At 34.4% G+C, this 22,323-nt stretch overlaps 1 protein-coding gene across 2 annotated transcripts; it reads left to right on the forward strand.

Annotated features, from left to right (window-relative positions):
* Positions 1 to 270: 270 nt before the first annotated feature.
* On the forward strand, positions 271 to 19,524 carry LOC110108835 (AUGMIN subunit 7). 2 transcript variants are annotated; one of them, XM_028698150.1, is made up of 10 exons: positions 271 to 824; positions 931 to 1,016; positions 2,112 to 2,173; positions 2,759 to 2,850; positions 3,359 to 3,484; positions 5,495 to 5,585; positions 12,854 to 12,961; positions 13,237 to 13,335; positions 13,892 to 13,950; positions 19,092 to 19,211. In XM_028698150.1, the coding sequence occupies exons 1-9, from the start codon at positions 673 to 675 to the stop codon at positions 13,943 to 13,945; spliced, it is 870 nt and encodes a 289-aa protein (XP_028553983.1). In that variant the 5' UTR covers positions 271 to 672; the 3' UTR covers positions 13,946 to 13,950; positions 19,092 to 19,211. The 2 variants fall into 2 exon arrangements, with proteins under 2 accessions (XP_028553983.1, XP_020695325.1); XM_020839666.2 differs by lacking the exon at positions 13,892 to 13,950 and having other exon boundaries at positions 359 to 824; positions 19,092 to 19,524.
* The last annotated feature ends 2,799 nt before the right edge of the window (positions 19,525 to 22,323 follow it).

Genomic DNA, 22,323 nt, shown 5'->3' on the forward strand with positions numbered 1-22,323 from the left:
AGCTCGGATTGAGTCAAATTTGGTGTCGTTGGGTTTGTATTTCCAAGACGTTCAGTTGGACTATAATTTTACTGAAATCGGAGTTCGGATGGTCCCAATTTTAATTTCGGAAGTTTCCAACTTGATTTTACATTGAGATTCGTGCCCGATCAAGATAATTTTTTGATGACGTATCAGCATCAAATACTCAATGAGTATGATATTTATTGCGCTTTTGTTAAATTTTTGCAAATACTCAACAAAAAGCACCTAAATGCAATTAAAATTGTGTATTTGCCGCTCTTTTTAAAAAATATAAAAAAATAAACTAAAAATGCATGAAATCCGGACGAAAAAGTAGGTCCAATGATAGGCCCTAATAATTTGCACCAGCCAACACCCCTAGTTACTCACTCATTGTCTTTCCCACTTTACCTAATTTTGAGACATGATCCACACTCTCTTCTTAAAATAATTTTAAAAATTTTTGTACTAAAAGAAATTGATTTAAGAAACATAAAACAATCCAAACGAGATCGGCTTGATACCTGGACGGATCGAACTCGGTAAATCGCATTTCAACTGCTGCTTCAAATTCTCAAGTCTGACCGGGTTCTCGCCGGCCGACTGCACATCGAGTTCTGCAAATCCGCATTGCAACGATCTGGAAGAGGCGGAGCGGCACAGCTTTGTATGCTCGACCTCTCCGCCATGGCTTCGAAACAGATGGAGGAGATTCAGAGGAAACTATCCCTCCTCAGTTACCCTCGAGCCAATGCCCCTTCGCAGGCCCTCCTTTACGCGGGCGTCGAAAGATATGCTCTCCTCGAATGGCTTTTTTTCAGGTCAAAATCTCCATCTGTGCCGTTTGAAATTGGTTACCCCTATTCTTGCAACCTAGCTCATTGTATGAATGAAAAGCTCTAATTGGGGGTTTTGAGTGGTTGGCAGGCTTTTGGGGGATAGATCGCCCTTCACGCAACAGAACTGGCAAGGGGACAGTATGGACCGTGATGAGGAAACTGCTCGTATACAGTGTGAGTTTCTCTTACATCTATCTATCTTGGAAAAAAAAAATTTTGAGTCAAGATATCCTAATGTGTTTTCTGCCTCCTGAGATCGGGAGGCATGATATCAATAAGTGTTTTGAAAAAAAAAAATTCTTTTTCAATTTTATATCAATGCCGTGAGTCTGCAGATTTCATTTAAATGTTTTCATTTTTTTTTTCGTTTAAAACTATCTCGAACGTCTTCAAATTTATTTTTTTTGTATTTTATGCTAATTTGGAAATTTATTGGCACAAATGCCTTCAAAAGTTGATATAAATATCTTTAAATTAAATATTCTGTCTTCAAAATAACTACAATTGTCTTGATCCTACTTCCTTAGAGCTTGCATTAGATGTTGGTGAGATAATGAATAATTGAAATCTTGAAGTTGTTTCAAGATATGATGGACAAAAAAAAAATGATTGCTTCCACCATAGTATCAGTTTTTCCTGTTTTTCTGCTAGATGACTTTCATTATGTTAATGAGCTGATGGACTAGGATACAGAAGACTGAAAACTGAAGAATGAAGAATGGAATTAAACAACTTACTAGAATATTGTATGAATTGAAAAAATACAATGATGAAAATTTTTGTTTATACAGAAAAAGTAGCAAAACATTTACCAGATGGAGCTAAAAATCAAATAAGAATTTTTGGATAAATAATGTTATTCCAAATTACAAGTTGGTCAGTACAATCTAGATGGCAATAATTCCTTAGTTGAACGTGTCATTATCTGTTTCATTTTCTTCTTGTTTGTGAAATTTCAAGTGCTTCCACTTTTCTCTATTGCTCCCATATATAGGACAGATTGACATAGAACTTCAAATGATCAGTTTAGCAACCCAATCTTATAATCAAAACTCTATGTGCCGATGAATTTTTGTATAAGGACAATAATTAATTTAGACAGACTCCAATATTTTTGTTATATCTTCGAAACTGTGTCATGTCTGATTGTTGTGTTATGAAAAGGACAAATTTGTCTGTGTTGGTTGCTATGAAGCTTTAGAGCACCTATATTTTCAATATCAATAACATTGATGGAACTTTTTAAGATGAAGCATCATATATTTGCAGATTTGGCTGAGATAGCTCACTTCTTGGGAATTACACCTACAATTGATACAGAAGCTATCCAGGTTAGCACCAAAATTTTCAAGAAACTTAGGTGATTATGTCAGTCTTTAGAAACATGACAGCATAAGTTGAGCTGTAGTATATTTTCTTACCTTAAATGCTGATGTAATTCATTTTTTTTATGATGGTTTTAAATAAAAATACTGATTCCTTACCATTGGTATTGTTGCCTGGCATACCATTTGAGTACGCTCTACCTATGATAAAGTTAATTGATCAAGCATATATGGTCTCTATTAAATTCTGTTTATGTTTCAGCAAGGTAAAGCTTACCGTAGTCATACTAAAATGTAAAAAAAATATTAATAAACATTTAAAAGGTAGGTTTAGTGTATAGTTCTGTTTATTTTTTAGATTACACAACTTCTAATACTTATTAACCTGTCATTTTATGATAAGGAAACCTCTTACTTTATCATGCAACATTATTTACTTTGACACTTGAAGTTTATATGCTGCAACATTTTCCTTTCAACTAGCGGTAAAATCAAATATACAGATGATAATTATGACTGCTTGATGTGGATTAACCATTCTTTTATATTGTTTACCGAAGTATCTCATATTTAATTTCTAATGCTTGCTAGGGAAGAGGAAGCTATGAAGACCGTGCTGAATTGCTACATCTCGTTGTAGACCTTGTGGAAGCAAGTTGCTATGCTGACAATCCAGAGTGGAGGTTATGGAATTTCAAGATTATAATGGCATAGCTATTCAATATATACGGTTGATAGTTTATAGCTTTATTGCTGATTTGCAATGTATTACTTTATTTTGTACCTAATTTATCATCATCATTAGCTTGTTCCTGCTATTTCGGTTTGACTTTATGAATTTTTATTTTTCATTTATTTCTACTGGAGTGATGCTTGAGATTTTTAACCTATTCTTCACAAATTATTTTGAGAAACTCTTATCCATATTATTGTATGTCATCTTAATCCTTTGATATTAATTTTATCTAATTATCTATTAGGTGCATTTTTTGCACTTGTGCTTGTACAAATCTCCTAAGAATATTTCAATTTCATTGTCTTCATTAGATGTCACTCCAACTATTAGTCTAACATAATCATTCCTTAATTTATCCTTCTTAATTTTGCCACATTCATTTTGTACCTAATTCTGAAATCTTATTGATGTGTATGATAAATCTGATGGCATCTGGCTCTCTCTTGTGCTTGCAGTGTTGATGAACAGCTGGCAAAGGATGTCCAACTACTAGATTCAATTGCGGAGAAGCAAGCTCAAATTTTCTCGGAAGAATTCAAGCTCTTCCCTGCTGATGTGCAGATTCAATCAATTTATCCACTGTAAGACTATAGTTCACTCGAGAAGAGATTCATATGCAATTTGAGATAATAATTTCAATACAATAGTGTTCGCAACTGCCCATCTGGAATACTAATGATAATTATTTGATGTACTTTATTTAAAGTTCCCGTGACATCTTGTGATAATTATTTGCTGGAGCTTTGGTGGTAGAGTAATCCTATCTGGGAAACTTTTTCTTCTATGTTTAATTCAATGTAATTTTGAAACCTGTGTTGTAATGCCACTAAGGCCTGTTTGGTTTTGGTGAAAACTTCATGTAAAGCATTTGCATGCTAAAAGTTGGCATATCTGGCACAAATTTTCCATGAGATCAATGATATTATTTGTTGAAGTAATTAGGATTTAAATAATATATCAAGTGTCCTATAGAAGGTAGGAAACACACTGGATAATATGCTAAATTTGCTCCTTGAAAAATCCTCCATGGGCTATAATGACCAACCCCTCAAGATCTCGTCCTATTTGAAAACAAATGCTACCACTCCAATAAAAAAAAATGACGCCTTTCTAATTTAAAGAATTTAATTAAAATTTTTATTGCTTCTTTTGAATTCTTAATTTGGACTAATTGATATGATTCTAAAATAGATTTCTATATCAAAAATATTAAATATTCCCTCTAAATTCACATGGCCAACCCTTCATATTCTAATGAAAAAAATTACAATTAGTTATGAAATTTGGCATCTTAGAAGGTAGCAAATATTTGGAGGAAACTCATTAAGAAATTGGACATCTCAGAATGCCAAGGATCTAAGATCATAGGAAATAATGCATCTCAAAAGGTAGTGGTGCGTCAACCTTTTCAAAAAGGGAAGCCCTATTAAGCATAATATTAAATTATTGATAAAAAAAATTTAAATTGATTATCAAAGACCACAATAGTTACATGAATATTAGTATAATAGGAGGCTTATCAATTAGCTCACTAGGGAATGGTGTAGATAACCCACTAAGATATTCTCAGAGCACAATAGGTATGTAATTCTTAATAGGAAGATGTGTAACAAAAGGCTCATTAGCATGAATGTTAGTGTTATATGGAGATCCAGATAGATTGGTCAATAATTAACCTACACGCTTTTAATTGGAGGCTCACATTTCCTGTGTGTGGGGAGAGGTTCAAGGTTATCCACAAAATTCATGCTGTAGGTTTTTTTCTTTGTTAGTTTAACAAAGGCTTAATTTCTCAAGGTTATTGAATTTTTCATCTATATAATTGAACCTATCATCAGTCATGCGAGTTCTATCATCCATGTTAAACTTTAAATCTCTTAATCTTCTTTTTGTTAAAAGTAGACCTATATTTCCTATTAGGTTAGGCGACTATCTTATGGTTATATGATTTAGGTTAGTTTGCTTGGCCAGTATTTTGTATTTTAATGTCTTTTTCATCTCCATTCCATTGCGGTAGCAACCATTCTTATTTTGATTGAAAGGTATTTTTTTTTCCTGTAAATTGATTTAAAGGTGATACTCTGCAAAGTTTTCTCATTACCCTAACTAGCGTGTTTAGGTTTGGAATCTGTCATACATATGCTGTGCTGCTTGATGAAAATGGTGTCGAGTTTCAATTATAACATCGTCCACTCCCATTGTATTAATAAAAAATGGCTCTCCTTTGTTTAATTTCCAATGTTCATTGAAATTTGATGGCTTTCTGTTCTTTAACCCCATTTTTAACGAGATCAGGCAGCCGTTATTATGATTTTTGTATTGTAACTGCTTGGTTTTATGATCCTTAACTTATTTTTCTTGTGCTTTATTTCCTATTTATTAACTTTGTCATATTTTTTATGTCCAATACTGATTGGTCTGTGATCAAATCTCATGAACAATCTTTCTCATGCAATCATTTGTTATTTCCAGCTACTTCCAGGGAAGCTTGCTCTCCCAATTTTCTAATGAATTTTGTATGTTTATAATATACTATAAAAGTGGCTGCAGTAACTTTTCTAGGTTTTCATCTTAATGCATTACTTTTCCAGGCCAGACATAACTGAATTGGAGTCAAAGCTTTCTGAGCATTCAAAGAAGTTGTCAAGTCTACAGCAGATGGTCCAGGAGTTGGCATCAAAGGTTGTCGAACAACTTGTCTAGTCTAGCATATGGAAATAAGAGTAGAATATATAGGATGAGAATTCCTGCCTTGTTTAGCTTTTTTTACATGCATCTTGTTACTTTCTTTCAGAAGTCGTCCATTAACTTTATTCATATAGCTAGCGTTTATATTGTTGAAGCAATCCTTAAAAACTTATTATTTTTCAGCACTCAATCCATCTTTAATTTACTTCAAGAATTCTAGCTGATTATCTTTCTATAATTTAGCACAATCTTCACCATGTATTCACATTTATTGAAGCAACATCTATCTAGTTATCCTCTTTTCATTTCCACTTCTATTTCATCATCCATTTTTTCATTGGCTCTCTATTCTAATCGTTCCTTATTTGCATTGGACTAAAACTTTCCACTTGTTACTATTTATTTAGATCGCCAAGCATTCAATTAGAGTGTATTTCATAGGTCGTTCCCAAAGAGCTAGTGATAAAAAATTGAGAGGATTATTTTAGTATTTTTGGTGGACTTCCTCTTAATTATAAAATGAAGGAGATAATAAGCTATTGCAATAGTAGGGTCTACGATTATAGTCTTTACTCTCATAATACCTGACAGGATTCTTGTGATGTGGATGTTTATGCATGTGGCGGTCCCTTGCAATCAAGTTGGTCAAGCTTTTAGAGAGGAATTTGGTGTTCTTCTAGATAGATAATATAGTGCTTAGATTGATAAAATGAAAGTAGAAAATTATCAAAGAACCTATATTAGCAACTTTACTATAGCTCTCATGTGGATGGCTCTTTGACTCGTCATTCTCATTTTGTTTCCTTAGTTCCTCCTATCATTTTTCTTCAAGTTATTTTGTTTTTCTTTATTCTTATGTATACAAGACATTTTCCCCATGTGTTCTTAGGTAGGAGACATGACTGGTATAAAAAATTTCTAGATTGAGAGGATGGGGGAGGCCAACCAATGCTATATAAGAGGGAGAGGCATTCTTCAGGCCAGGATGGTTGCATTGATCGTGAATGTAATATAAAAGTAACTTAATGCATGCTACTATTTTATAGAAAAGAAAAAATAATCTAGATTTAAATAACTTGGAGAATCTTACTTCTAAAATTATTGTATGTTTGAATCACTCATCATCTTACATACAAACTCCTATCTTTGTCTCCTTCTTGGAATTTGAATTTTAAGCATACTTAAATCTTAGAGGCTTTGTGTGTAGGAATTAAGGTGACAGAAAGTATGGAGTTACGTACAAACTCCTTATCCTTGTCTCCTTATAATTTGAATTTGAAGCCTACTTAAATCTTAGAGGCTTTGTGTGTAGGAGTTATGGATAGAGAAAATATGGTGGCTTGATTTGAAAACCAAATACCTCATTATCTTCATATCTTATTGTTGCGTTCTGGAATATTCACGACGATAGAGAAATATAAAGTTTTAACGTCTTAGCTTTGTACGAAGATCCATCACACAATCAGATAAAAGAGATGATGTAACATTCATAAGAGCACAAGAGTTTTTATGTGGAAACCCCTAAAAAGGAGGAAAAATCATGGGGACTTACCCAGTTTGAACAAATCCACTAGTGTTTGTAGTCGATTACAAATGAGGCCCTTCCTTGGGAGGAAGGTCTTGGTTTGATGTAGCAAATATACATCATATAGAGCGCATTACATGATGGAAATTGAAAAAATCAATATTGACATATTCCTTTGGTCGGCATAGCCGGCGGGTGACGTAGGTCGGAAAGATCATAGTCAGGTGACAGTGGTCGGAAAGGCCTAAGTAGATGACGGAGGTCGTAAAAACTGTAGTCGGTGAGCAAAGTGATCATAAAGACCGTTGTTTGACGACGGAGTTCGGAAGGACGTAGTTGGTGGGCGACGGTGGTCAGAAAGATCGTTGTCTGGCGACGGAGGTCGGAAGGACCGTAGTCAGTGGGCGACGAAGGTTAGAAAGGCCATTATTTGGTGATGGAGGTCGGAAGGATTATAGTCGGCCTGCGATGAAGGTCAGAAAGACCGTTGTCTGGCGACGGACGATAGTGGTTAGAAAGAGGGAGGTCTGAAGGATCGTAGTCAATAGGCGATAGTGGTCAGAAAGACCATTGTCTGTTGACAAAGGCTGGAAAGACCGTAATCGGCGGGCGACAGTGGTCAGAAAGACCATTGTCAGGCGACGGAGGTAGGAAGGACTATAGTCGGCGGGCGACAAAGATTAGAAGGGCTGTAGTCGGTAGACGATAGTGTTCAAAAAGGTTGTTGTCTAGTAACGGAGGTCGGAAGGACTGTAGTCAACGGACGAAGGAGGTCAAAAGGACCGCATTGACGGGCGACATTGGTCAGAAAAATCTTTGTATGGTGACGAAGTTTGGCGAGAGAGGTTGGAAGGACCGTAGTCGGCGGGCGACAGGCAACAGACGACAGTGATCAGAATGACCGTTGTCGGGTGACGGCTGTTGGCCGGGCAAAAGTCCGACCTCAATTGATAGTCGGGAGTAAGTCCAACAATAATTGGAAGCCGGGTGGAAGTCCAATGTCAGTTGGTGGTTGGACCGAAGTTTGGCGTTAGTCGGTGGCCGGGTAGAAGTCCAGCTGCGATGGGTGGAAGTCTGAGGATGAATAGAATTCCGGCATCAGGTAAAAGTCCAACGACGGGCCGTGGTCCGGCGGAACTCCGACTGGTGGTCAAGGTGGAGCTTGGTGGCAAGGGAGATCTCGGATTTCTCTTCCTTCCCACTCTCCTAGATTTAATTTCGGAAGTTTCTAACTTGATTTTGCCTCGAGATTTGTGCTTGATCAAGAAATTTTTTTTTATGATATATCACTTAAATTTCAAGCTCCTTATCCTCACTTTCTAAAAAGAAATTTGAATTATTTAGCTTAATTAAGCCTTAGATGCCTTGCTTGTAATAATTGGGGAGAGTAAAATGTGGTGGGCTTTTATTCTTTTTTCAATGTAATCTAACTCATCATATAGAGGTGGTCGCTAAGCCAACTTGATATTTTTCTTTTTTTACGTCTAGAGCCCCCTGGATCATGAACTCCCTGGATCATGAATTACCCGTTTGACCTAGTTGCTTACAATTGAATTTTCTTATATAATTGGGAAACACTTGCCTAGCTTTGTTTGCCTATACCTGTATTAGTATTTTACTTATGTTGATGTTGTTGGTGTCTCTTTCTCTGATTTTTGGTAGAGGAAGAGTGGAATGTGTTTTGGTAGTTTGCTATAGGTAGTGAGTTCCTTAATTTTATTAGATGCTTATCATTATTTTACTTTATTTTTCTATAGCCTCTAAATCCTTCACTTTTGGATTATACTTGCACAATGCATGTTTTCCACCTTACAACCATTTATTATTGCTCCCTTGTAAAATACACAGCATCTTTATCCCTTAAAGTGGATTGCCTATTATTCCCTAAAATTCATTACAAAGTCACATGCAACTTGATATGAATTTCTTAATGATGGCATATTTACTATGCATTGTTTGATTACTTTGAATTCAATTTCCCTAATCCATCTCAAGATAGACTTGAGTGTAGAATAGTGTTTAGCTCTAAATTTTGAGATTGGAGCTTTATGTACAATGCTCTTCTTATTTATGATGTCTGCAATAACATTAATAATATTTAATTTTGCCTATATATTAACTTGTGTAGATGCTCTCTTTCTTGGATATTTTCATGGGCCATTGGATCAATATTCAATAGTTCTGCTTTCTAGAAGTGAATGGATCTCACTTACACATAAGTGAGTGATGTCGGACTACATGTAGTGGCAAATGCAATCCATTGGAAAATTACACAAACAGGAATAAAGCTTTGCAATTAGTTAACTTCTCAGGTTTCTTAGCAAAGTTTTAAGCCAACAAAATAGTGATTAAGCTTAGGCAATCAATTACACAAGATAAGATTAGAATCATAAAATAATCATATCAAATTATACCATGCAAATGTAGGGTTTTCAAAAGGAATCCCTAATTTAACAATTAGAATAGTCATTGTGGGAATCCTCTCACTTACACTCTTAATTTGGGTTGTGTGAATAGATCTTCATGCTCAAATGATGCCACGATTAAGGGAGGATTAAAAGGTGTGAGGAAGGGAGAGACTTTACCCAAAATTTAGGAGATACAAGACAACATCGACGATGTAGGTTGTTTATGAAGGAAGGACAGCAATGGGACGTCTCCTCACAAGTCTAGACAGCAAATTAGTGGGTTCTGGATGGCGGGACAGCAAGTAAAGGTTCGCTGAAATGTCTGGACAGCCAACTCAAATGTCTTGGACAGCTGGACAACAAACTACTGGGTGCAAGAATTTCTGGACAGCAAGCTAACTAATTCTCGAATGCAGGACAACAGTCTTGGGAGGTTGAAATCCTGTAGTAGTTGATGTAGGAGGAAATTAGGTCTCTTATCATGGGAACTTTAGGACAGCAGCTCGCAAATTCAGAAAAGGGTAAAAGTGGCAAGAGGGGGGCGGCTAGCATTGATTGGGGAGGTGGGTTGGTGATTTAATAGAGTTGCCAATCATGAGTTCTTAAATGTGGAAATAAGATTCATATCAAATCTCCAAATTTGAGATTTTTTTGGGGGCATTGACTGAGAGATTTAATTGGAAAGAACCAAAGGGAAAAGGGAGAGAGAGAGAGAGAGAGAGAGAGGGGGGGGGGGCCTTCATGGGGGAATAGTGATTGGGCCCAACTTGGTAATGAGTTAATTGTAGGAGGGAGAGGTTTCCAATCTTAGCAAATTTAATTAGGAAAGAGATTTAATGCAAATTTTTGCCTAATTTAAATTCAAATTCAAATTGGATTGATTGGAGGATCTTTCCTAATATAACTCATTCTATTTTAGGAAAGGAAATTTAAATTCAAATATATTAGAATCTGAATTTAAAAACCTTCCTAATTTATAATGCGCTATAAGCGGAATAGGGGGGGGGGCCTTGATGGGGGAATAGTGATTGGGCCCAACTTGTTAATGAGTTAATTATAGGAGGGAGAGGTTTCCAATCTTAGCAAATTTAATTAGGAAAGAGATTTAATGCAAATCTCTGCCTAATTTAAATTCAAATTCAAATTGGATTGATTGGAGGATCTTTTCTAATATAACTCATTCTATTCTAGGAAAGGAAATTTAAATTCAAATATATTAGAATCTGAATTTAAAAACCTTCCTAATTTATAATGCACTATAAACGGAAAGTATCAATTCGGGATTTGAAATTTGGAGGCAAGGGAGGGGGTGATTTGGTCGGCGGCTAGGAGGATGGGTAGGGTTTTAGGGCTGGCAGCTATGAGGGTTTGGGGCTTGGGCCGGCGGCTAGGAGGAGGAGAGGGAATTTAGGACCGGCGGTTAGGAGGATGAGTGGTGCATTTGGGCCGGTGGATAGGAGGAGAGGGAGGCCGTCAGCTATGAAAAAAAAAAATGAAAAAAAAAGGGGGAAGGGGGGCTGCTGCTAAGGAAGACGGCAAGGAAAAGTTGGGGATGAGAAGAACCATGAGTCCGAACACTTCCTACGACTGATGGGTAATGTTTTGCCTTCACCTAGGGACTTCACCAAAGTTCTCACAAGAACTCTCACAAAGAAACAAAATGGTGGAATTTTTTTTCATAGTAATCATCATCCACTCAAAGGAGGGGAAAGGGTGGTTATAAATAGCCAAAATATAATAACATTTCTAAAGACAAAAGTGCCCCCTGGGATCAAATAAACCTACTCCCTCAAGTGAGGGTAAAAACGGAAAAGATATATAAATAAATCAAATATAAATAATAGATCAAAAATAAAGTGGCATAATTGTGGCCGTTGATCTCCAGTTCATTCTCTGATAGACTTTCCATAGTCGGATATCCTCATTAATGAGTTCTCACTTAAATTGGTTGCAAGTGAGTTCTCACTCATGGAACTCTAACATTCAAAAAGTTGAGAAGTGAGTTTCATTCTTCAAGGCTAGGAAGATGCCTTCAATTTTTCCTTTTTATTTCTTTTGAATTAATAACAATAAAATAATATTAAATTATTAGAGTGGTGAAATGGGATATTACTTATAATAATAATAATAATGCGTTGATAAATTATTATTAAGTGGATAAAAACAAAACTCTCTGCATCCCAAACAAATACAGAAATTGAGTTTCAATAAAACAAATGAATATCACCACAACTCACTTCAAAAATTGAAATCCAAGTACTTTTGAATACTTACAATAAAACAATTGGCCCTTGATTTCGGCCATTCTTGTGGTCTAATTTACGAGATTCTAGTTCATGGACGAGTTAACAAGTCTTGGAAATGTCATAGAAGGTAGTGAGTGGATTACGCATGGGAAGATTTTTTATTAATATATCAAACAATGGCGAAAAGAAGATGACCTATGCATAGAAGAGATGATCAATCTCTCCTGGGCAAAAGTCACATATGCAATTTGTCTAAACCCTAACCTGTCTGCCTTATATCTTCCTGTTTTAAGCAACCAATCACTTAGATCAAAACTTTGTGATTAGGTTTAAAAAAACATAATTGCAGGATATTGCGACTGTTCCCTGCCATTGGCAATACAACACCTTGTTAACCTTTTATTCCTTGTCTTAGTGAATTTAAGCTACCATGTAGAAAGATTTTGTATAACTGCTATGTTTTATTTTCCAACTTGATTCTGAAATTATGAGTAGAGAAGTACAACAATTTCTGATTCAGCTTGTATACTTGTAGCCATTAACTGGTTAAGCCAAGCCCATTCCTGGTGGCTACTCATCTTTTTTCTCGGTTTGTTTTTGTTCTATTGATATGGGTATGATGCGTCACTTTCAGTATGCTTTTTTCGTCCAAGTCCTCAAATAGATAGCATTCTCCTCTATAATTGATTATTATTAACTTGAAATGACTTTTACATGTTGGACATAAAATATAATTTAGTTTCAGAATGTACGTAGTATGCTATTATTAGAATGAAAATCTACTATCATTACCTTAAGCTTTAATCATTCAGAAAACTGTTTTGAATTTTTTTTTATATAACTTTTAGGATTATTATTACCGGACTTCTCTCATAGATAATATCAGCCTCCCCTATCAATTTACAGTTTGCGCTTTTGACGGGTCTTTGTTGTACGGCCATTATGTAGGATGATTTCCTGCTGAGTATAAACTTAAAATTGTAGCATTTGTTGTAATAATCCCTGCTGTAAATACAAACTTTCATTGTAGCATTTGTTGTAACAGATCTAAGACATAAGCTGAATCATATTCTGTTTTGGCAGTATGATTATAATCCTAACGAGGAGTATGCAGAAACCGAGTTAAAGCTGCGAACTCATTTAGAATCCTTTCTGGAAACTGTTAGATCGTTCAATTTAATTTATACAAAGGTACTGGCGAAGCTGAACTCACTAATTTTCCAAATTCTTTACTTAATGATTTCATTAGGCCTTTTTAATAGATATTTGGTTACCAAACCTGTCAAGTGTAATCAATTAATAAGCTTTTTGGAAGCAAGTTACTGAGACTTGTATGCTATCTTCCATGAAAATTGTTGCATCTAATAAGTTTCTTGGTTCCATTCTAATTCATTTTAATGATAAGACTATTAAATCTCCTTATAGCCGGGCTAATTTTTATTTGAAAATTGCTGATTTTACTTTAGGAAATTCGGCCTTGGACGAATATGATGGAGGTACCTCAATTGCATGGATTTGGTCCTGCAGCTAATCGTTTGTTGGAGGCATACAACACTCTTCTAAAGGTTTTCCTTGAGCTTTCTTTATCTGATTGTCAAACTTCTATCATGTCGAGCCATTCACCATGTTTCTGTTTTTATCTTTTTTGTTAACACATGATTAAAATACTTTTATAAATGTTCTGATAGAAAAATTTCTTACTCGACTAAGCATGCCCTAAAAGAAACGGGATTCCATTAGCGGAAAAATATAATTCAACTTCTCGTTTCATACAAATTTCTAAGTGATGATTTTGTTTGAAGTGGGAAATATGAAGTTTTGTGAAGTTAAATACCTTGCTAGTTATCATTTGCAAGCAAATATTATTTAAAACCTGAAAATTTCGTAGCTAAAAATGGTTGCTGAGTGCTTGGAATTCTTCTCAACAAGTCGTATAGTGAAATTTTACATTCAGAGAATGAGATTAGCATCACTATCTCAGATCTAAAATGTTCAATTTGACTGAATAGTTGAATGTATTGTTCTTTGATTTCAGTTTATTTGATTTTTTTTTATTATTATCATTTGCTTTCACTGTACAATTTTGTTGGAAAATCTATCACGAAATGTTTTGCCCTGCAGTGTACTTTCGGTCATAGTTCCTCAATTCAACCAATCTCATTGCTATTGACTTAGGAAGGGTACTGGCTATTGGAACTTTTTCAATTTTAATTTTGGTTTTATCTTTGTTGGTGGTATTCTCAAATGATTTATAAAATTCAATTTTGTTGCATTTTATTTTATATTGGTTCATTGGGAATCTCATATTATAACTGTCATAGCAAAACTTTTACTTTTAGTATTAACTGTGGAAATATTGATGTGAAACCAGGAATTACTTACGAGTATTAATAAGTAATTGATTAAGCAACAATAAATTTTTAACTTAATGTTTCACCCAAGTAGATCCAAAGAGGATCTTAAGAAGAAAGTTATGCGTAGGCAATCAATCACAAACCGAAGTTAAAGAATCCTTTAAAACAACAACCAAAACAAAGTAATGAAATGATTAGTTCAACATAATCCACTGGTTAACAAAGCGATGTTTTCACCTTGAGTTCCATGAATCTCTCTCTTTAAAGTGGTAGGGTTTGATGGAGAAGCAAAGCCAATACACCATGCGATGCCACCACAAGAAAGAAAAAGCCTCGGGTAGTAGTCGTTGGAGCGGTAGTCGAAGTCGGAGAAGTAGATGGATGGTTGACAACGTACCAACGACCCGTAAAGATATGCTCTTCAACTGAAAGCGTCAATTGATACAAGATGCGGTCCACGTATTCTTCCACCGAGTTGTCGAAGTCCGAAGTGAAGTCAAGAAAGAAGATCGTAGGATGTCGGTCCGTCTGTGAGAACCCTCTGCGAATCCGTAATCAAGATCTGGATCGATTATTCATAATTTCCTTGAGTGAGGAGGGAAGAAGGTTGAGGAGAAGGAGGAGGAGAGGCGGCGGCTCTTAAGGTGGGGTTGGTTCAGCTGTCGGGGGGGGGGGGGGTGGGGGGGGTTAGGGAAGGTGTAGGTGATTTGGAGGTTCGATTTTCCTCTTGGAATTAATTATCCAAAGAAGGAATTAATTAGAAGGAAAAATGGATGGGAGGGAAGAATTAGAATTCAAATTTTGTTTTAGGCTAAAAGGAGGCCGGTGGCATGCATGGGGGGAAGAGAATATGGGGAGGGAATTAGGGAGCTTTAAATGGAGACTTTGAATTAATTAGGGAAGAGAGAGGATCCAATAGAGGTGGACGGCCATATAGAGCTAAGGGGGGATTTAATTTCATTAAACTTGTGGGCCCGGGAAGGATTTAATTGGAGATTGCCATTAAATCTGAAATTGATTTCAGATTTTAATGTGTTTAGGAGGTTTTCTAATATACGCTATTAATAGAAAAGCTTTTAAATTCAAATTTGAATTTGAATCTAAATGCGGTAACTTTCCAAATTAATAGGGATGTAATTTAGGAAAGTGATTAAGAGTGATTTTGAAATTTGAATTTCATAATTCCTAGGTAGTGGAATGAGGGCCAGCGGCTCGTGGAGCTTGGGAGGCCGGCGGTGAGGGGTTTGCTAGGGTCGGTGGTGGACGGGGAGGGGAGGCCGGCGGCACAAGGTGAGGCGGGTTGGTGGTTGGTTCGGTTTTGGGCAGAGGGGCAAGGGGATTGAGTTTTGGGAGGCCAACGGGTAGGGGCTAGGAGGGGATGTGGGAGTAGAGGAAAAAATAAAAGAAAAGATTGGAGCCACGAACCTTGGAATCCTTTGAAGGTTGATGGGTATTTCTTTCATCTACCTAGGGTTTCTCCTCTCAAGAACTCACAGAGAGGTCAAACAAGAAAGTAGAAATTTCATTCATAAGCATCATTAGTTTTAATACAATGACTAGGCCTTAATATAAAGGCCTCCAAAAGTAAAAACATCAAAGACATATGCCCTCGGGTTACAATATATAACAAATCTCTCGTAGGGGTACAAATAGAAAAACTGAAATATAAATAACAGAAATAAAACGAAACATCATAAATAGAGACTATGAATCGTAGCCGTCGATCTACAATTCCTGCGATGGTAAGTGTGATGAAATCTCCTGCAGATGACCTCATCAAATATGCTTTCTAATTCTTTGCTTGTCGCGTTGTATTTAACTGCCATTTCAAGGTCATATTAACTTTTGTTTCCCTTGCATTAACTTGTAAAACAGCCCGCATGTCAAACAAGGAAAATTAATCATATCCACTGGGTTTTTTTGAAATCCTACAATACTATAGGATTTCCATTGAATGTCGTAGCAATTCGTCAGGCAGCCTAGTAAAATTTCATAGCAGGGTTCAAAATAACCCTAGTTGTATATTGGGCCTTAAAATTATTTGTTGGGATGAGGGGTAATGAAGGGTAATGTAGGATCAAAAAAAATATTTGTGAATCATATTTCTTTTTGAGGCTAAATGGTAATGAAGAGGTGATTTTTTTCATTACAAGTAAAATTAGTTCATACAACACCTTTCTTATGGAGGAGTCATAACATTTGTTCCTTTTTTGTGTGGGCGAATAACCAATGAAGATATTTATTTTCTTAATGATCATGTTTTTGTTTATTTTGAGAGCATGCATGAACAAGTACAACACTCTCAAATATTACGGGAACATGGTTATTTGAAATATTGAAATGGGAAAAGAATTTATTTAGGCCATGTACACGCTATTGAACCAAGTACCTTTGTAGGTAGCCAGGTTATGGTGTGGGTGGCTATGAAAACTACTTTCCCTTTATATTATTTTGGGATTTAAAAAAAAAAAAAAAGATGATCCCTTGTGGTAGTAAGTAGGTGGTTGTTTTTTAGTTCAGCCTCTATAGTTTATTAAGGTGCGACTCTTGTACTACTCTTTTATCTTAGAAGTATGTGGTGAGAGGATAATTGAAGTATTATTTGGTATTATTGGATCTAACTAATTTAATTTTAACATTAATTTGATTTTTTATTAGGTTGAAAAAGGTGAAAAAAGATGCTATTTAAATCACTTTTAGTTTTTGATAAGATTTCTCATGCAATTATTCATAAATAATCAACCAGTGAGCCCTATGGATATAAGGTATAGAGGATGATCATCAGATGTCACTACGAATGAGAAAATAATGAGCAAGGATTCTTATGTCACTCATTAAAAAATTGGTATGTTGTATTTTGCTAGTTCACAAATATCATAATGAAAATTTTCAATATTGATTTTGTAAATAATGAAGAAAATATAGTTTAAAAAAGAATAAAGTATGAGTGGCTGAGCCATAGGTATTGAAGCTAAAATTTGTCATTATTGGATTTAAGAGTGTCAAAGAAAGAGATAATATTTGAAGTTTATATAAAGTTTTCTTGATCATTGGTTTCCTCCAGGCAAGAAAGACTATTATTTTCTTTAAAAAACCAATCGTCATCCTCTTGCCTTATTTGTTAAAGTCAAGATGAATACATAATACTATATTTGGAATCTTTAGTTAGCTTTTGAATGGATAATATATTTGTAAATAAGTTAGGTACATGGAGGATATTTCAATGTGTGAGGGATTTATTTCTAAGAATATCTCCTTAATTGTCCATGATTGTGAAGGATCTATTGGCTATTGGTTATTTTCTTATTGCTAAGATAGATATATGAGATTAATTGATCAGATGGTTTTTAACCCCTGAATGAATGATCTAGGAGCTAGAAATGAGCATCATTGAGACTTTAAGGGCAGGTGATATTGGAGAATGCTAGAGTACAAACATCTGCTATAGATATTTTCTTTCAAGCCCTACAAGCAAAATTTTGTATTTCTTTATCTTTGTAGATGACTAAATTTTATTTTTCTCTTTATAAGTTGATGAACTAATCACAATCACTTAAAATAGTTCTTTGCATTCAGTCGATATTTTGAAAGGATGTTTTAGGACTCTTTTATTGGATTTAGATTGCAGCCCTCAATTCCAAGAGAATTTGAGAATAAGGGCATGTGGGTATTATTATTATTGTGCTTGGAAAGAGACATAATGGTTTGTTCACAGAAAAAAAGAAATGTGGTAATGTAGTGATAAGGGCTACAACAATGGGACCAATTTATGACAATGCACTGATGAAGGCTGCAAGAAGAGAAATATTTGCGGCAATGCAATGATAAGGCTGTCATTATAGAAAAATAGGAAAAAAGAAAGAGAGATCAATGAAGGCCACACAGGATTGTGATAATGTAATGATGAAGGTTACAAAATAGAAATACTAGAGAAAACTCTACAGCTCTGATGCCATGACAAAAAATTGGAGAGAATTGGTTGAATCCATTTCATTTTTAGCTTGAACAGATTTTATATGTAGAATTTATACAATCCCTAGAAAGCATCTAATAGGAAAATTTTGAAATTAGGGAATAGAATTAATTATAAAATAATTATAATAATTTGCATATTGATGAGTAGGCAATAGGGATTCTACATATCAATAAAGTGTCAACAAAGGAGAAGGAAAGAGAATGAAAATTTTAGTGAGTGTAGGTACCATTTAGCAATAATTATGTAGATTTTCATTCGTATATTTAAAGTTTTTATTTTGTTATACCCAAATTGATTTTCATTGGTTTATTAAATTTATGACTTGGGCTATTTGGTAGCAAGTCTTGAGCAATATTTAAGCTAAGGATTGAACTAATATTCAAATGATTTGTTTAAGCCATTAAATCCTATGGTGTGCTTAAAAGCCTGTTTTGCTAGTGTTTTACTAGAAATTGTAGATTCTTTAAATCCGGTTGAAATCGAGATTTACTTTCTTCCCTTTTTTTGCCACTCTTCTCCCTCTCCCTCTCCCTCTTGAAGTTACAACTCGTATCTGTCTCAATCATTGCAACTACTCCTGTCACATATCGTTGGTGCTAATCTCGTCTGCTCACCCTCCAGGTCTCGAATTTTTGTACCATTCGTCGACAAGCTTTTCTTTTTTGTCTTTCTATATCTTTTTTTATATTTGGTATGTGATATAAGTTGTGCTGCAATACTTTAATACCAAATAGCCAAACAACTTCCCAAGATTTGATACCTTTAATGCTAAACAATTTTTTACCATCTAACATTCTCAAGGTTAATTAACCCAATTTCATAATTTATTAGATCTTACATGAATTAAATCTTACTTGTAACCAAGCAATCCCCCACACTGTACACAACATAACCTGTTCAATTATAATTTTATTTAGTTAATCTGCAAGTCTCCATAATATTTTCTTATTAAGCACTTTCTGGATGGTGTAAACTGTTGTTATTGTTGTAGTTCTTGGGAAACTTGAGGAGCCTCCGTGACGCTCATGCAGCCATGTCTGGTGGCCCCGACTCAATGTCCAATGAGCCTTCCTCTGTAACTAAGCTTATTTTGGATTGTGAATCTGCCCTCACATTTCTCAATCGCAATCTTGCCATTCTGTCCACTTCTGTTGCTCGAGAACAAGGTGAGAACCTCTAACTTCACGACATATAAACCCATCATTCCTCCATATATAACCTGCTTATGTACTAATCTATATTATGGAATTGGAAAGTGTTGTAATTCTTCAATGCAGCTCTCGTTTCTTCTGATTTCCTTTCCTAATATTTTACGGGTGAGTGTGTCAATATGTTTAAATTAGGTGATACCATAGATTAAAAGAAAACATTTGTGAATTATTTACTTAGTGAGATTCCTCATTCTCATTTTTTTATATTTTAAATGATTGTATTGCCATTTTTAGCTTAATAAACATGCTTGGCTTGGCCGAAATTTTTGCTCGAAGAACAGTTGATTTTTGGTTTGAATGAAGCTCAAATCAAGTCAAATGAGCTAAGTCATGTGCCACATTGTTGTCTTGGTTTGATGCCGATTTTGAGCTTGGACTCGATGAGGTTAAGCTAAATCATATTCATGTATGAACGGAATTAATCGAGATCATAGTTTATGAGCTATATTTGGGTTGAATCAAGGTTAGATTGCGCCAAAATTTACCAAATTTGGTTTGGTTCAAAATCGAATCGAATGATTTTGAGTAATCCTTAATCAATGTCAAATTGGCTCGAGATTGAATACTTAGTAGCCTTGGTGTTTGGATCTACTCATCTACTATAGTTAGAAAATTTGCCCTTTTGCTTACTAAAAGCCTCCAGGTCATTTGCAAATGAGTTGGGGACCTTTACGTAGACTTTGGCTCTTTATTTTCTTGAGAATAAGGCTTTATTCCCCGACAAATCTATACGCATGCTGGATTTCCATGGTTCTAAGTTTAGGTCATTTTCTTACTAAAAGCTGCCATGTCATCTACAAATGAGTTGGGGGCCGCTAGGCAGGGAGAAATTATTCTGTTTGGACACCGGACGGTCTGAAGACTAATCAGAATGTGCCACATCATTTGGTATACAGCGGTACCGAGCACCGGTACCGAACAAAAAAAATGATGTGACGCGTTCTGGTTGGCCTCCGACGTCGTCTAATGTCTGCACATTATTTTTTCCTAGATAGGACTCGGCCAACGGAAGAGAACTTTTGTTTTATTTTCATGAGAACAAAACTTTGCTACCCAAAAAATCTACAATTTGCCTTCCGGTTGGTTGCTATGGTGGATTCATCTCAGTCATAGACAATCAACCTTTTTTATTTGGGATATTTGATTGTGTTGAATAATATTTAACATTGGAGAAATATGCTCGTTTCTTTTATTCGAAAAATATGTCTAAAAGTTCATTTAAAATCAGTTCACCACTTTTAGCATACACAACATGTTTAGTGAAGTCCTTTATAAATAATTTTGCTTCAAATGATTTCAAATTCAAACTTGGTTCAAATCAAATTCAAATGAAGTTCAATGTATTTGTGATTGAACGTGTTTGTACAAGATTCAAAATTGATTCAAGCTTTCCTTCACACGTGTTATTTCACAATTCCTTTCCAACGATATAGTTTCATGATGTCAATCCTGAGGGAAATTATTCTGTGCAATCACTGGATCGTTCGGAAGCGAATTATAATATGCTAGGTTATCCGGTATACAGCAAAAAAGTGATGTGGTGCATCCTGATTCGCCTCTGAACAGCATTCAATGACTGCATAGAATAATTTCCCCAATCCTGAGATCTCATTCAGAACAAGACTTTTTTTCTCCTCACACTATTGGTTTCATCGTTGCCTTCCATAGTGAGCTACCATTGTGAAATATTCTTCCTCCACATCAACAATCTAGTCAATGATGATTAGCTATTCGGTCGGCAATCCGTTGGAGAACTACCATTGTGAAGTTTACATTGCAGCCATGATTTTTGCTCTAGTAAGCTTCATTGAATTAGGTTTATTAAATTACATTTGAATTAATATTTGAATTTGAATTTGTTTGGATTATTTTTTTCAGAATTGGCTTCAATAAGCAGCTTGTGAATATAATAATGGGCAAAATGATCTGAAATGAATTTTTTAGCAATTTTTTTTAATTGAAATTACAAGTATATTTATCTATATTTAGGCATGTGGCGCATATAAAGTATAATTCATGATGCATAACTTGTTAGTGAATAATTTGAAAATGTTTGCACGTTGAAATAGATTGGACTAAATATTAGAAGATTGAAAATAGGAAAGATATATTTCATTTGTCTTGAGGAATAATATTTAAGTTTGTTATTAATAGCCTTGACTTATATTTGGCTTGCAAAAAATAGTTATAAAAATATTATATTTGTTTTATTTTATTTTTTATTCATCTATCTCTATTATTCTACTTCATAAATAATTAAATAATATATAGAACAGTACAAAATCAAATAGTCGAATAAGCATATATTAAGTTTATAAAGATCAAAATAATGATAAGTGTTTTAGTTTTGTTAATAAAAATAATTTTAATATTAAGTTTGTAAAGTTTTTTTTTTTTTAATGAATTAAAAAAATTAATTGCCCTACCACATCTTGCTTGGCTATTATAAATGTTGATGCTGTGTATCTAAATTAAATAATATGTAATTAAATATATAACTTTTTTGTTTGATTCAATAATACTGTTAATATTTTAGATAATCTGATTTAGAAGAATATATACATTTTAATTTAATTATTAAAACTATTTTATTGAAAATCAAATTTAATATCTTTCAAATATTTTAAACTGGTTTAAAAATTATAAAAGTTATACTAAAACAAATATTTTTTTTAAGAAAAAAAGTAGATTTAAAATTTGCTCAAGCCTTTTTCTAAAATTATTTTTGAATTTTATCGTTGTAATATAAAGAAATAATAATAAAAATGTTGTATAAGAATATAAGATTTATTTTATTTTTAAAAATAAGAATCATTTGGAATTCTAAGGATCCAAAAAAGAATAAATTGCTGCAGTAACTGTGCTTGCAGGGATAAGAAATTTTTTTAATAAAAATTATTCTACAAATAAAATGATTTATTTGTTGATATTTGAAATAAATTTTGAAGAAATTTGTGGTTTCAAGATTCTGGCTTTAGCATGTGAAGTAAATAAGAAAATCATAATATTTAT

This window comes from Dendrobium catenatum, unplaced genomic scaffold (genome assembly GCF_001605985.2).
Source record: "Dendrobium catenatum unplaced genomic scaffold, ASM160598v2 fragScaff_scaffold_1056, whole genome shotgun sequence".
Lineage (NCBI taxonomy): Eukaryota > Viridiplantae > Streptophyta > Magnoliopsida > Asparagales > Orchidaceae > Dendrobium > Dendrobium catenatum.

Bases quoted from the DNA above. Each gene is read 5' to 3' on its own strand.
- LOC110108835 (XM_020839666.2), top strand. From the start codon at position 673: ATGCTCGACCTCTCCGCCATGGCTTCGAAACAGATGGAGGAGATTCAG. The intron at 3,485-5,494 runs GTAAGACTATAG...TTACTTTTCCAG, and splicing joins ATTCAATCAATTTATCCACT to GCCAGACATAACTGAATTGG. The intron at 13,336-19,091 runs GTTTTCCTTGAG...TTATTGTTGTAG, and splicing joins CATACAACACTCTTCTAAAG to TTCTTGGGAAACTTGAGGAG.